At 43.7% G+C, this 15,177-nt stretch overlaps 7 protein-coding genes across 7 annotated transcripts; 4 read left to right on the top strand and 3 right to left on the bottom strand.

Annotated features, from left to right (window-relative positions):
- Positions 1–226: 226 nt before the first annotated feature.
- Positions 227–2,468, bottom strand: V865_004636 (uncharacterized protein; the record flags this gene model as incomplete). The annotated part of the gene is made up of 13 exons (XM_066228414.1): positions 227–583; positions 686–855; positions 920–989; positions 1,082–1,104; positions 1,178–1,260; positions 1,367–1,396; positions 1,495–1,555; positions 1,623–1,771; positions 1,865–1,872; positions 1,934–1,943; positions 2,012–2,189; positions 2,252–2,334; positions 2,401–2,468. 13 exons carry the CDS (start codon positions 2,466–2,468, stop codon positions 227–229), a joined length of 1,290 nt encoding a protein of 429 aa, XP_066084511.1.
- Positions 2,469–3,623: 1,155 nt separating this feature from the next.
- Positions 3,624–5,135, top strand: V865_004635 (uncharacterized protein; the record flags this gene model as incomplete). Its single annotated transcript, XM_066228413.1, has 8 exons — positions 3,624–3,673; positions 3,723–3,766; positions 3,849–3,923; positions 4,070–4,134; positions 4,214–4,348; positions 4,439–4,596; positions 4,705–4,838; positions 4,933–5,135. The coding sequence occupies 8 exons, from the start codon at positions 3,624–3,626 to the stop codon at positions 5,133–5,135; spliced, it is 864 nt and encodes a 287-aa protein (XP_066084510.1).
- Positions 5,136–5,626: 491 nt separating this feature from the next.
- On the top strand, positions 5,627–7,006 carry V865_004634 (uncharacterized protein; the record flags this gene model as incomplete). The annotated part of the gene is made up of 7 exons (XM_066228412.1): positions 5,627–5,696; positions 5,787–5,857; positions 5,921–6,070; positions 6,155–6,289; positions 6,381–6,541; positions 6,604–6,731; positions 6,804–7,006. 7 exons carry the CDS (start codon positions 5,627–5,629, stop codon positions 7,004–7,006), a joined length of 918 nt encoding a protein of 305 aa, XP_066084509.1.
- A 148-nt stretch (positions 7,007–7,154) lies between these two features.
- Positions 7,155–8,501, bottom strand: V865_004633 (uncharacterized protein; the record flags this gene model as incomplete). The annotated part of the gene is made up of 6 exons (XM_066228411.1): positions 7,155–7,511; positions 7,598–7,705; positions 7,777–8,135; positions 8,194–8,218; positions 8,359–8,426; positions 8,495–8,501. 6 exons carry the CDS (start codon positions 8,499–8,501, stop codon positions 7,155–7,157), a joined length of 924 nt encoding a protein of 307 aa, XP_066084508.1.
- A 284-nt stretch (positions 8,502–8,785) lies between these two features.
- On the top strand, positions 8,786–10,208 carry V865_004632 (uncharacterized protein; the record flags this gene model as incomplete). Its single annotated transcript, XM_066228410.1, has 9 exons — positions 8,786–8,905; positions 8,960–8,980; positions 9,037–9,135; positions 9,194–9,352; positions 9,414–9,539; positions 9,596–9,641; positions 9,733–9,967; positions 10,036–10,124; positions 10,180–10,208. The coding sequence occupies 9 exons, from the start codon at positions 8,786–8,788 to the stop codon at positions 10,206–10,208; spliced, it is 924 nt and encodes a 307-aa protein (XP_066084507.1).
- A 196-nt stretch (positions 10,209–10,404) lies between these two features.
- V865_004631 (uncharacterized protein) lies at positions 10,405–12,827 on the bottom strand (the record flags this gene model as incomplete). The annotated part of the gene is made up of 10 exons (XM_066228409.1): positions 10,405–10,760; positions 10,836–10,907; positions 10,968–11,101; positions 11,210–11,464; positions 11,552–11,619; positions 11,690–11,730; positions 11,806–12,313; positions 12,405–12,506; positions 12,572–12,659; positions 12,718–12,827. 10 exons carry the CDS (start codon positions 12,825–12,827, stop codon positions 10,405–10,407), a joined length of 1,734 nt encoding a protein of 577 aa, XP_066084506.1.
- A 1,097-nt stretch (positions 12,828–13,924) lies between these two features.
- Positions 13,925–15,108, top strand: V865_004630 (uncharacterized protein; the record flags this gene model as incomplete). The annotated part of the gene is made up of 4 exons (XM_066228408.1): positions 13,925–14,220; positions 14,346–14,523; positions 14,628–14,721; positions 14,789–15,108. The coding sequence occupies 4 exons, from the start codon at positions 13,925–13,927 to the stop codon at positions 15,106–15,108; spliced, it is 888 nt and encodes a 295-aa protein (XP_066084505.1).
- Between the last annotated feature and the right edge of the window lie 69 nt (positions 15,109–15,177).

Raw genomic sequence — 15,177 nt, 5'->3', positions numbered from 1 at the left:
GTAGTAAATTGATTGGATCATCCTGTGCGTTACCCCTCATTGAATATAAATAACCTCATGTCATGTATCTATAGTCATCAAAGACAGGTGGAATCTATACAGACTGTAAAATACACTGATCCATTAAATGGGAAATATCGATGCATCAAGCATTGTCAGGAGTCCCAATGCTCCTCGTAACTGACTGATCCTATTTCCAAGTGCAGATCCCAAATGCTCATCCATACTAATGGCTCCTTCCCAATCGTCTCTTCCCACCCCATCCTCCCCATCCTCCATGTTTACTAGATGTCGTAGCAGCCGGGGTAGGAGCAGACGCTGGCGCACTACTCGCGAGAGGAGCCAGAATGGTACTGGACCCTGTGGGCGGTACAGCTACTGCCGCTGCCGGTGAGCTTGCAGCAGCACCAACGGCCGAAGAAGAACCAGACGCAGGTATGGAATTGATTCCAGCGGCAGAATTGACAGATGTAGCTGCGCCACCACTGTCACTACTACTACCAGATTTGTTCGGTGCCGCTCCACCGTTCCAAATTGGATTATCTCCTGGGAGTCTCGCTACTGGACCTGTTAGGCCTATATCCTATGCGTGTTTAACAGTCAACATCAGCCTGCAGTACATTGTATACAGTAGCATTTTGATGTTACCGATTAGATAAGGGAGTGGTAATTCGAATGGACTAACCTCATTGACAACCACACTGGGGTCATCAGGCTGACAAGTCCCACCCCCTACACCCGTGAAATACTGTTTCAAAGGTGGACAGTTTCCTACTTCAAATAGGACCGCACATGATTCACCGGCATTGACAATTTCGGTGAATAGTCCTTCTGGCCAACCCATGGTGAAGTCGCCTTTGAACGAACGACACATCAGATTCTTTCTTTCGTATAGTTAGGTATGGGCAAATTGACTCACCATGGAACCCATAGCCTATATCATCACCTTGGGCCCATACTCTCGCACCGGGCGTATAATCGTATTTATCCTATCACATCAACCATAAGGTGTGTTCAGTTAGGTGGTATACAGAGTCAATTTGAGGAATGTAGTTCAGAATACTATTGCTGGTGAACTTACATTAAAGTGATATTCAAAGAATACTGAGTTCGACAACGACAAATGGATAATCAGTAAAGATGTTGGATGGTAGTATGGTACTAAAAAAGCACTCACAGGTCGGGATCCTGTAAGGATGAGTTGAGGGACAGGGTCCACCGGCGTCGAATCGACCTGAAGCAGGGTATGAAACGTGCTTGCTACGAGCATAATGAAATGCAAAAAAGTTGGTTATTGAAGGTTATATGATATGACATTGATAAAATATGGTTTCTGAATGGAATGTGAGGTACAACGCAGACTTACCTTCCTTCCAACCACGGATTCTGACCATCCCTGTTAGCATACAGCAATCAGTACTCATACTGATCATCCTTTAATACGTATGTTATATGAGACAGTACGGTCTATAATATTGTTTTGACGAGACTTACCAACAATTAGGAAACGTGACTTGTGCTCTCAAATCATCGGGGCAACTCCTTTCGGGAAAAGCTACGGATTCACAGATAGAAACATGAGCAGTGTCCAATATGATGTTACGTGCTACCACAACACTCACTATTCATAGGCGTGTCATCTGTACCCAGACAAACATATTCCACTGCTGCCTGAGCTGGATCATTTGCATCGAAGGTATTTCGAAATGGGTTACCGGCTAGCATTTTCATTCCTTTTGGGAATTCGTACATCTGTTCGGTAGGACCGGAGCTTTGTATCATCCAGATCAGATTTAATTTCAAAATCAGAATCAGCTTATTTGGGGTTCCAAAAAGGTAGAAGACAACTTTGATCTCTACTTACCGTCTTATCTACATTTGATACACATATTGTTAGCAAAGCATTGATATCAATCAACGATAAATGACTTACAAAGTAGTATCTGAAGATATCACAGAGTATGTCAGCATCAGCTGCTTACTTAGAAAGATGGTGTGTAAGTCAACTCACGTGTTAACCCTATTCATCTTGACCAGCTCTAATTGCCCCTCTCCTAATTTCCTATACAATTGAGGAACCCAATAGTTACTCTTATCGACATTAACGTTCGCCGAAGTACATTTACCATTGATGGAGTTTTGATATTCGTAGGAGGGTTTGAAAGATGATGAACCGACTATTGAGTGAACTACGATATCATCACATAATATCAGCTTACATTGTGCTCAGACAGAGTAGAGATATACTCACGATGCCCTGAGATCCCACCGGGGGAGATTATAGGATCACGACGCGAGGTAACTACCGCATTACCATGTTGGACGACAAAGAATCTTGCCTCATAAACCCTCGTTAGCACAGTATGGTGTTGATAAGGCTTAAGATGAGGTATGACTTACGGGTCAGCTGCTACGGTGGATAGGAGGAAAAGTAAGCCTGACAAGGATGTCAGAGTAAGCAGTGACATTATGAAGGAGCGTGAGATGTGTAGGCCAAGGTATGATAGTAGCTGAGGAGTAACGTCCCCGAACTTGAGGAGGGTGGTCAATGGGTGGATTAGTGAGTCGACAACTCAGTCGTTAGTGGTTGAGATGCTTCCCATCTAGATTCATCACCTCTCATTCTCCCATTAATATTTGTCCATCCTATACCATTCCGTCAAGCTACAGACAGATAAAATGGATGAGCCATACAAAGGAACTGACAGCCCTTTTCATCAACAATTAGTAAACTGAAATTGGAGGTCAGATCATTCATTATCGAGCAAGATAGAAGGGGTGGGAGACAACTCAAAGGAGGTGAGTTATGGTTAGTATAGTGTTTGTCGTCTTCTCTCGCCCCATCTTACGTAGAGTATGGGAAAGACATAAAGGATGTACATTTCTTTGCGTTTGATAGATGAATTCACATTTGGTCGCCTAGGTGGGCGTGATGATTAAGGAACATCACACATTAAGCATACTTCAGTCTTACACGTAACATCAAGCGGGCGTTTGAATCGGAAAGCTCTTCGGACGCTTTTTGACAAGCCAGCAGCACAGGCAGGGCGCAATTCTCGATATCGAGGTGAGTTGGTATGTGCGGGTTGTGTATCTTTTATCGACCACCTTTCTGTTTACAACACTTGTATATAACCTGATTGTGAGGTGACGTTGGTTGGTCATATTCATCAAAAGTACACATACATACAGTACACTGCACTGCACTACACTATCTTATCTGAAGGTACAATCCAGTTGACAAACCATACACATAGATGTGACTAAAATCACTTTAGACATATCAAATCGCAGCTCCCAAAAGGTCATGATGGTAGTGAGGCCCAGCTCCGCTTTACCCTTTTACCCTTTTCAATGGATGATCGGTGCGCACGCCAGTGCAAGGTATCACAGAACATACCGAAATGCAGGAACTGGACTGCAGATCCGAAACATTTAGCCTGGAATGAGGACGATTTTTTATCAGTGCGGGTCGTGGGTGGGGCGGGGCGATCAAGCTCTTTCTTGCGGTCCACAAAGGCAGAAGTGACTATATAAAGATGAGGTATTGAAGGCTCCTCTCGAACATGTTTCACTCTATCGTTATGAGCTCAATAATTAAGGCCTTTGTACAACGTTTAACGATGTCTACCAAACTCGAATGTGTCAGACCAACTCAATTCGGAATTGAAAAGTAAGTAATACAATACTTTGACATGGAGTTGATGATTGATCGATGATAGTAGTTTGAAGGAACATGATGGGAGGCTATATAATGGTGTCCAAGGTAAGTATTGTGACCCTTCACTTTCCTTCCATTTTCTATACGACTGGCCGGATCATTACTGATACGGTATTGAGATGATCAGACGATTATGCCTTGCCTGCCGATCAAGAGGAGATTCAGAGACTAAATTCCCAACACAAAGCTTTGACTATGGCAAGTCCAATTACCTAACGACCCATCATCAGTAACTATCGGATCACTGCACTAGACTGACAATAGGGACATAGTTATTCAATTGTTTGATTCCAAAGGGTATTCAATCATCTTTACTCGCCCAATCGTCTCCGAGAATATTGGATGTAGGTTGCGGAACTGGAATTTGGAGTATCCAAGTAGGCGAGGTGATCCCTCAGGCTAGTGTCACTGGGGTGAGCAAAACCTTTCCCTCCAAATTAGCAGAGGCTGTAGCAGTGATTGTTCTTGGGCTGATCTGGTGACATGCTTCAGGTTGACCTCGTATCTATCCACCCACCCAACTATCCCTCTAATGTCAATTTCGAGAAATTTGATATCCTCCAAGAGTTTCCCGATGGCTGGGAAGGATCGTTCGATCTGGTCCATGCTAGGTGCCTAATAGCTGGTGTAAGTATGGCTCCTCCTCGTCCTAAACTGTCCCAAAACTGTGGGCTCGAAATGAATGCCGACGATTGTTCTGACTACGTGCAACGGTAGATTCGCGATTTCTCACTACTCCTCTCAAGACTCACCAAGCTTCTCAAGCCTAACGGTCATCTAATTGTTGTTGAGCCCCAAGCTCGATTTAGTACAGTTGATAATGATATCAAACAAGTCTGCCCGAAGACTTCTAGCATCAGTGCGGTAGTATGCGAGTGAGTTGCCCACTTGATTCAAAATGTAGCAATCGTGTACCCTACGATATGATAGGTCTGGTCTGGTCTGTCTGTTCTGACGTCGTTACCAATTGGTATTGGCTAAAGCGCAATGCTCAAAATTGGAATTGATCCTATCCCGGGGATGAAAGTATCCACTTATCTCCAGCAGAATCTCAACCTGGAATATGACGAGGTGGAAACGCAAACTTTGGCTATGCCTTTATCCCCCTGGTCAGATGGTCAGTCTTACTCTTGGATCTTTCTTCTCTTTGATACTGTATCACCTTGCGTATATTGGGCAAGGCTGAATTACTAATAATTGTTGATCTGCAGATCCAAGACTTCATCAAATTGGTCAAGCTCACTTGCCCAACTCGCTCTCCCTCCCTGGCGCTTTCAGAAGATTGACCGTAGGATCAGGAATAATCACTGAACAGGAGTATGATGAGTTGACAAAAGGCTGTCAAGAGGAGATGATCAAGGCGGAAGGAAAATTGGTTTTACCTGTTTGGTTGATCTGGGCTAAGAAGAAGTAGATTCGCAAAGCTACTGCACGTGCACCCGCTGTATCTCTGGTAGATACTGGCTACTTTAGTATGTTTGTGTCTTTGTTGCATGTTGGATTGTATTATATTTGTTGAGGATCAATTGTATGATAAGAGAATGGAATGTACATCGTATTAAAAAAACAAATGTACATCAAACTTAGAAAGTGAGACAAGCCTGAGTTAGACCGGTCTCTTCTCACCGTTGGAAGTGAAGGACAAAAGACAAATTCGTCATCATTACACACATACAGATGTACATGTACATGTAGAGTACGACAACCTCGATGTTTCAAACACGATGGATGATGCCTCTGATCCATCATGATCTGAGTACATGCTTCAGTGTTCCGACTTATATACGTCTGTTCATCGAAGCTAGATATTGATATCTTAAGGCAACGCTGGTCCACTGGTCGATAAGATACTATGTCTAAGGAGTCAGTTGATTAATTAATTTCTGGTTCATGTCGTTGACTACCATGAGTAGAAACGAAACACCTATTAGCGCAGAAGGGTGTGATGAGAAAAGGCGGTATAACACTACTCAAGGTGAATCATCGTCTACCTACTTTCCAGCACCGTTGGAAGAATGTACTACTGTAAAGTGACTGATCGCTAAGCGATGTTCGTCTCGGGTAGAACACTATGTCCTTCCTGTAGATCAACAGGAGATCAACAGGCTCAACACACAGCACCGAGCTGTGACATTAGTAAGTTTGGTATAATCCTGGAAACGCTTTGGTCTTCTTCCCTAACTATGATGGGTTTGTTAGATATTCGAGGGGTTATTACCAAATGCTATCCGATCCATCTACAAAGCCGATCAAGGAAAGGGCAAGAGAGTGCTGGATGTAGGATGCGGGACGGGTCAATGGTTGATTGATCTTGTGGAGGAATATCCGGACGTGGAAGAGGTGATCGGTGTGAGTCAACGAAGCATACTGTATGATACATCACAAGATCTAGGTGAATGCGTGATAGAACCTGAGTTGAGGAGTATTGGTCAGATCGATATCACCCTAATGCACCCACCGAGTTATCATAAGAAGATCCAGTTCTTAACTCACAATGTTCTTGAAGCCTTCCCCGAAGAATGGATTGGACGATTCGATCTCGTTCAATCTAGATTCCTTATAACTGGGGTGAGTTCATCCCAGTAGAGACGAGCCAAGCCAGTACAAGAGAGAGAGGTGCAGGCGGTTAGACTGATATGAGACCCTTATGCTATGATAGATCAAAGATTTTCCATTGCTACTTGAGAAACTATCAACATTGTTGAACCCCGGCGGACACCTCGTCGTTGTCGAACCAGAAACCAAATGTCGATCAACGACTGGAAGGGAGCTGAAAGAGGTAGCACCTACTATGGCGAGTTTCGGAGAACTATCTTACGAGTGAGTTTCTCTTATTGATACGATAACTGTACCTCAATTGTCCTGAGCAATCATTTTTTTAGAGCAATGCAAAGATTCGGTATTGAAGTCGACGCTTCCCAGAATATCCCTGGTTATTTTGAGAACTGTGGAAACTTTGAAGATATTCAAAAGGAGTCGAGGGAAATTCCAATGAGTGATTGGTCAGACGGTCAGTCCGGGGCCATGTCCGAGACGACCTACTTATCCTACAAGGACATGGCGCTGATTAATGTGAAATCAGATCCAAAATTGAAGGAGATTGGATTCATTCAATTGTCCAACTCTTTAGCATTACCTGATACCATCAAGAGATTGATCATCTCATTAGGACTGATTGATGAGACCGGCTTTGAAATTGCCAAAGAAGAATTTCAGGATGAAGTGAGGCATGGGAAGGGTAAGGCGGTTTTGCCGATTTGGTCGATATGGGCGAGAAAAAAGTGAACGAGCGAGAAAGCCCCTCTCTCTATTTTCAGTGTTCACTCTATGAGTACCGTGAAACATCATGCGGTATGATATAATGCCAAACGACCGAGATAATCGGTGTTCATTTAAAAACGAGGTCAAAGGAAGATGCATCTCACTATACATATCACCTTCTATCTCTATCCCTTTTCTTATCTCTATCTCTATCTCTATCCCTTTGTCTATCCCGATCCTTATGACCATAAACATGACCATGTTTATGACTGTGCTTCTCATCTTTATCCCACCCATTCCTATCCTTCGCCCTATCTCTCTCCTTATCTTTATGCTTGGCAGGAGCGAACGTTATTTCCCTCCTCTGTCCTGTCCCCTGATTGGCTTTCACAGCTTCCTGCTTGGCTTTCTGCTGAGACGATAAAGCTTCAGGTCCGTACGTAGAAATTAAACCTTCCAGATTACGGCGAGTAAGCCAGCCGGAAGAAGGGAAGTTGGAGGATCGTTCGTTGATAGAGACAAATTCGACCTGGGCATTGGATTAATACATTGATTCCGACACTCGAGGTAAGAAATACAGATGAGAATGTGATTGTGATGGACGGCATTACTCACCAGCTTGGAGTAGATGTGTGGATTGGCAAAAGCCGAACTCGACAATAATCTAGTATTTATATGTTCCCCTCTTTCGTATTTCAACTTCAAGAAATGTTCTACTTTTGACTATATCGTCAAGACACGCCTATCAGTCAGCTAAGGCAGAACCGAGACCTTCTTAATATAGCTAGGCTCACTCTCAAAGTCTCGTCTGCCTCCTTTGGATCTACTTCTGGAGGTATACCCCAATCGTCCACTCCCTCAATATCATCGGGCATAGTCACAATCTTGAAAATCTCATCTTCGTTCAGACCCTCGAAGTCTACGCCCCACTTGGAAGATTGCTTGCTTGATGGGGCAAGCTGAGACTGAGCGGTATGCGTGAGATTTTCAGGTACGGGTGTTGATGGCTGTTTGCCTTTCGGAGTTGAATTTCCAGAAAGAGAAGTAGTGGATATTCCAGGAGAGGATCTACGGGGTCTTTTAGGTGATCGTGGGGTTAGAACTATACCGGATGGTGGACGTGTTTTAGCCTTGGAAAGGAGGGATGGTGAAGCTACGTCAGGGATCAGTATACCGCAAGCCATCATATCAGATAATTGAAGCTAACTTACCTGTCGAAGGTTGATCCCTTAGTCGCTATTGTTATTACATATATACCCAAAGCCAAAAGATAACATTCCATCCATGCCCCCAAGTAGGAGATGGGAAAGAAACAGAAGAGTAGAAAGGGCCAAGTGTGATCAAGTATTCTTGTAGTTTGTATGGTGATGACTTACGGATGGACCTGATTGATTAATAGATTGTTCAGGTTCAGGAGAGGAATCGCCGGAGTAATGAACAAGCCCTAGAAGATGACAGGAAGGATGTGAGCTGCATAATTCATGGACTTTGCCATGTCGATATCCAGCTTACCTTGCATGGTGGCTGCACTGTTCGGTTGGGCTCTTCTTGAGTATATTGGAAGGTGAAGAAAGAGAAGCAGAGACAAGAGAAAATAACCACAGAACGAGGTTGTGTTCGTCGATCCCGTATATAGCTAGCTATTAGCGGAGATGGGATTGAACTCCGTCCAATATTCAAGTGATGATGTGATAAGTCACCAATCGTTCGTAAATAAAAGAGCATGAAAGATAAAAAGATCGATCTATCTACTCATCTTGCTTTGCCTGCACCCATACTTCACAAGGCAGACCGCCACACACCATGTCCGAAGTCACCTCGATACAGCCTATACCTGAGCCACCGTCCAAAAGGAAAAACGCCAATGCCATCGAGCTGATCTCGGGTAGTGTAGGAGGGGCTTCTCAGGTGTTATCGGGTCAAGTGAGCTTTTCGATCGACTGCAGGGGACGAATGCTGAAGTATTTCATCATATAGCCTTTGGATACCTTGAAAACAGTAAGCTGAACCTAGCTACAAGGAGATTACACGAACTTATGCATTTCCCCACGCAGAGAGCACAAACAGCACCTAAAGGACAATTCAAGAACACCCTCGATATCTTTACGACGACCGTACGGAATGAAGGTTTCTTGGCTCTTTACAAAGGGATGGTAAGCTAATTCTTAGCACTTGTTTATAATGTAATAGCTCATGATGTAATTCTATCAGCTCTCCCCTCTTCTCGGTGTAGCGGCTGTGAATTCACTCTTGTTCACTGCATACGGCGCATCTCGACGAATCGTCTCTCCATATCCTGATTTGTCGATACCTCAAGTAGCTACTGCTGGTGCTATGGCAGGTGCAGCTAACGCTATATTGGCTTCTCCAGTGAGTGATCATCTTGATGTCATTTTACTATTTAGTTACTGCTGACGAAACACCCGTACAGGTCGAGATGTTCAAGATTCGCATGCAGGGGCAATACGGTGGTGCGGGAGATAAGAAGTTGAGTGGAGTTGTAGGTGATATGTGGAAGGAGTATGGATTTAGGAATGGTATAATGAGAGGATACTGGGTGAGCTATGCATTCATTAATAGAAAGGTGGTATATTAGCTGAATTGTCATTATAGATCACCTTCGTTCGAGAGATACCTGCTTATGCAGGATTCTACGCTGGTCAGTCAAAACTCCTTGAATCATCTATCCTCTTTCCAATCATGCAGACTCTCTAAGCTGATTGTTCAATGCTGCGTACATACGAATATAGGATACGAAACTTCCAAAAGATGGTTCGCAAAGCATTACGCGCCAAACCCCGTACCCATCTGGGCTTTACTCACTTCAGGTGCGATCGGTGGAGTGTCATATTGGATAGCATGTTACCCATTAGATGTGATCAAGTCGAGAGTTCAATTATCGAAGACACCTCCTTTGAAAGGTCATTGGTTATCTGGTGGATATATCGCACATGAATTCAGGGCTATTCTGCAGGAAGGAGGAGCGTGAGTCAAATCCGACACAAGTATACACATGGATGATTGAGCTTATCATGAAATGCCACACTTGACAGTCGAGCATTATTCAGAGGTCTTACTCCATCTCTGCTGAGAGCTGTCCCTGCTGCTGGAGCTACTTTTGCTGCTTACGAAGTTGCCAAAGGTGAGTGCGACTGTCAAAAACGAAACGCGTAGAGCTAATGGGTGTATGACCACAGAATACATCATCAACCATAATTTGTTATAATCGCTGGGTATAACTTGCATTACACCGATAGACAACATGCATAATATCACGGATAGATCTGTCCCCTACCCACTAACAACCGATCGTCGACTCAAATTGTTTTATGGCTCCTTTTGACCCATTACAATAATTTTCTTTCCTCGTCTCCTCGTCGTTGCCATCTACTACTGTGTACTCTATACGATCATCCATTCAACTAATTTCTCGCCTCTAACACCGCTGTAGATACGCCTTCAATCTTCTTCTCATCAACATCTTCTACAACTCCCGATCCATATACAGGACCAAGTTCAGGCGTTGAATCCCCTCTGCCAATGACAGGTGGCATTTCCCCCTTTTCCCTCCATTCGCTACCTGCTACGTAAAGTTCGACTTCCTCCTCAGTCCATTCTCTGAACTTGGTCCCTTTATTGATCTTGTAGTTAGGTTGTGGGAATATAGTTGCCAAGAGATAATAGGTCAATCCGGCCGCACATCCCGTGGTGATGAACGCGAAGTAGAATGAACGGATCACTCCGGTCGAAAAGCCTTTGACACCCATGTTATTGAGGACTACGAATCATCCATGGTAAACATTTAGCTTTCAGTTCTGCGCCTTGTGAAGAAAGAGGAAAAGATATGACTTACATCCGGCGAAGTTGACGCCTGCTCCTACAACATAGGCCACGAATGCTCTCCAATTACAACCGTAAGTGTACCCTTCACGTAGAGTCAGCATGATCTGCTCGAGAGGTCCGAGTAAGTGTTAGCTGTACTCACAGTATGGTCCTTCTTTGTTAGCAGTGTATAACCAAGCTAAGTCTAATCTACCTTTTGATAAGATGTAGTAATCGACCAAAAGGACACCAATGATGCTGAACAGGAAGATTTGGTATGAAGAAATGAACGAAATGCTACGATAACACCCCAACGAAAAATCCAATCAGTCTACAGTTCATGGGTCTATATATCTGTGTCCTACCCCGCCGTTTAGCGTGGAACAGGAGAATCCGTTGACTCACAAGATACTAGCTGAACCAAGGAGGTACCAAGGATTAATGACGATAGTCATGATCATACAAATTGCGAAAGCCCTCTTCATAGAAATATATCGAGGTAACAAAGATGATATGTCGTTTCCTGCCGGTAAGACATTCTCAAATACGCAAGAGAACAATGCAGAGTAGGTGAATCCGAATGAAATGAAAGCTGCTCCACATCGTACCGAAGGGGTATAGTTTTCGGTGAGGATTCGATCGAGATAAGTCAAGGGGTTCCTACAAGGTACAATAATACAAAGACGGTCAGTGTCAGTGGTCTGTTTGTTGGATGCGAGGGAAGGGGAAATGGAAGAGCGGACGTACCAGATCAAGGTGCCGTATGCTTTTTCCGAGGAGGCAGCGACTATCATACCGACCAATGTGGTTATGAACTAACACAGGTTATTTTGTGCGATCAGCTCCGAGTTCCTAGCGTCATACGGTATGAAATGTTTTACTTACATTTGACATTGGGAAACCGAATATTTGTCCAATGACAGGATCTATCATCATTTCCAGCTGTTAGCGACAAAATCCAGTACCGCATTTTTCAATGATTCGACCGACTACCAACTCACCTTTCCTATGAGTCGCATTTCTCTGCCAATCACTAGCATTACTAGCGAAAGTACTGCACCCAGCTGCACTCAAAAGTGTGAATCTAACGATCAACCAAGCTCTTTCCGATCCGTGCACTTTCGATCCTTGAGTTAACGTATCCCCCACTCCTCCCGAAGTCTTCAACGCCAGCGCAAGCATACCTATGCAACTCAATACATAGGCGACTAATTTGATGTGAATGAGGATCTTCCATTTGGGGACCGAAAGGAATAGGGCGGTACAGGTGAAGAACCAAAATAAGAAGAATCCAACCATCTGAGCAGAATCTAATGCACTATTACTAGGCATGTGATTAGGCAATTTGGCGATAGAGGGGAAAATCGTGTGGAGGAAGATGTAGATACATTGACCGCCTGTTACGGTGTTGACCCCGTTCCATACGCATGCGGATAGGGCACGATTGAATACGGGCCAGAGGGATCCGTAGATCCCGAATGAGGATCGACAGTAGACTGGGAAACCGATCTGAAATGGAGTCGGATGAGTAAGTATTATAGTTCATTTCGAGTACAGTGGCTTGATTTGATCGTAGAAGGGATGGAGGATGATCACTTACGTGGTATACTGATCCTGCTCTACCGTTTACTACCATAAACAAAGAGATTAAGAGGTATCCAAAGAAATTGCAGAGAATACCATCCCAAATTGATATACCGTACTGCAACAATCACTCGATCAGCCCATGAATATACCGTACGTTTTAGTGGAAGAAGTGGAACGTACGGTTAAGAAAGTTCCTCCTCCTAACCAATTCGCAACCGTTCCAACAGCAGAGAACCAAAATATATTGAATGTCCAGAAGGTCCATGTCCTATTATCATTCTCAACATCAGTACTGTACTGTACTGATTGACTCCTGATGGACTTACCGTCTTTCCAACGGGACAGGTAACAAATCATCATTCTCTAACGATTTCTCACGTCCCTCCGAACCGGGAACTTCTAATTGGAATTTTGGAATTTTAAACTGAAAGCCCATTTTTCAGAGCTTTTCCTTATATTTTGAAAGTGTTGAAAAGTGGGGCACACATCGTTGTCTGTTTGATTACCGATATTATATACTTTTCGCAACTTGATAGGAAATGCATGATTCAGATCTTTTGAGATGGTACTGACGTGAAGGTTAATCGACCTTATCTTTCTTTCTTGGGCTTAGTCCGGAAAAATTGGAAAAGCCAAAAATCAGAAAGAAAATCCTTATCTGCCTCTTTGTGACATGCTGCCACTCAATAAGAGTCGGTTCACTCTTCACTCAGGTGGGCCAAAGGTACCTCGACCTGTGAGCGTCGGAAGGTCAATCCCGGAAATACTGGAGTGGATGCAAATGCCAAGAAGGTCGAACCACATGCTACCATCTATACATAGAGATAAGCTACAAAATAAATGTACGCGGAATTTGCGCTGATGTAAGTTAGATAGATAAGAGATTCTTCGTAAGGTACAGGGAGGCGCCTCGGATATGACCGATTTAGTGGGCTTCGAGTGAACTTTATTTGTTGTCTACATGTTACCTTCACCTCATACCTTGAGAGTCTTCTTTTCTTCAGTGCTTTGAACCTAGGTAAGCAGCAGGTTTTGGTTGGTTGACATTAAGAGGCCTACAATCCAGGATACTGCGCTCGTGTGACTCGCCCTAGCTGTCCCATAAAAGCCGAACTTAATAGGCGAGAACACTGGCGGAAGTAAAATATGGCACGCCATTCATTCGTAACTGCATATCTCTGACTCTACCTTCGGCGCCGACACGAACATATGGGATTCGGCTTTTGGGAAAGCTTATCTCTGTATGTACTTGTAGATACGATCAAAGCGGAGGGATATCAAAAAAGATAGATAAACGTTGATTGGGCTGCACTCGTAGCCGTATTAGCTTTACCGGATCAACGAAATATTTCGTTATCAAATTCCCTTCATACTGAATCCATGAATGGACAAACTATTAATCTAATCTAAAGACGTTTAACAGCAACAATAACAAAAGTCCAAACAAAAAAGAACTCACCACACCTACAAAAGCAAAATCTATTTGTTTTCTCAGAATTTCTTGCTCAACGAAAAGAAACGAAACCCGTCATTATGCCAGCACCCAACTCGACCGACCAGCTTACAGCCGTGATAGGTTTCACCCTCCCCCCAAATCGGATGGATCATGACCCTTCGATTTACATGGCATGGCAACCTGGACGATCTAAACCCTTAGAGAAAATCAGAGTACCCGTGACGGACCTCCGTCCAGAACTCGAAGGGACCCCGGTAGAGCCATTGAAGCAGTTAAAGACTAGGGGATTTGGGATTATGAAGCATGAGAGCAAGTGGTTGAGTGAGATTCCTAGTGAGAAGGGTACGGAAGCGTATTTGAAGGAATGTGTGGGGTGAGTGCAGTGCTGTACTATCTGATCATCATGTCAGCGTTTATGTTGCCCATTCTTGTATAAAGTGAGATTAGATAGGTGGAAGTCTGAACAAGAGATGGGCTAATTATTCGATGATGAAATAGAATACTGCAAAATATTCTAGGATGCGATAAAGTGATAGCTTGGAATTCAGTTTGTCGAAAGAACGACCCTAATGAAAAAGAGAAAAAAGTCGAAAAGCAAAAAGAACCTGAAAAAGGTTTTATTCCGACAGAAAGGGTTCAACCGATAGCTGGTGTAGCTCATGTCGATCAGAATGCTGTAAGTGATCTCTACTGCATTTCAGGAGTGTACACTGGCACACACACACAATCATCCATGTTTATTGCTTGAGCTGATGAATCGAGGTTATTTTATATTTATAGGAATGGGGATATGAGTTATGTGGTAAAGCTGCTGGGAAAAGTATGTCAGAATATAAGAGATGTCAGATAATCAATATATGGAGACCTTTACATGGTATGTGAATACTTATCTTAGTACGAATGAAGACTGATCATACGATTGGTTTACTATGTGAATATAGGACCAGTCACCAACGCCCCTCTAGCGATGCTCGACCCTAAAACCCTCCTTCCAGAGGACATAGGCACTCACGCCTCTCAGTATGGATTCGGACATGATCTCCATCATTCACCAGGTCAGGAGTGGGCTTACATCCGACATCAAATGCCTGACGAGATCATCCTTCTGAAATGCTACGATTCAGATCAAGGGAAGAACGGAGAGGTGCTCTGGTGCGGTCACGTAGCGGTACAAGTTGACAATGATGCTGAGGGAATACCAGAGGAGTTGGTGAGGGAGAGGGAAAGTATCGAAGTTAGGTTGGTAGCTTTGTGGGACTAGTAGTGATCTATTGATGTTAGTTGGGATATTTGGGTTATATGGATGTTTGTTACTAGCACTGTATGGATG

The sequence above is a fragment of the Kwoniella europaea genome, chromosome 1 (assembly GCF_036810445.1).
Source record: "Kwoniella europaea PYCC6329 chromosome 1, complete sequence".
Taxonomy (NCBI): domain Eukaryota; kingdom Fungi; phylum Basidiomycota; class Tremellomycetes; order Tremellales; family Cryptococcaceae; genus Kwoniella; species Kwoniella europaea.
The sequence above is the reverse complement of the archived record's forward strand: the minus strand, read 5'-3'. Positions and strand labels throughout refer to the sequence as shown.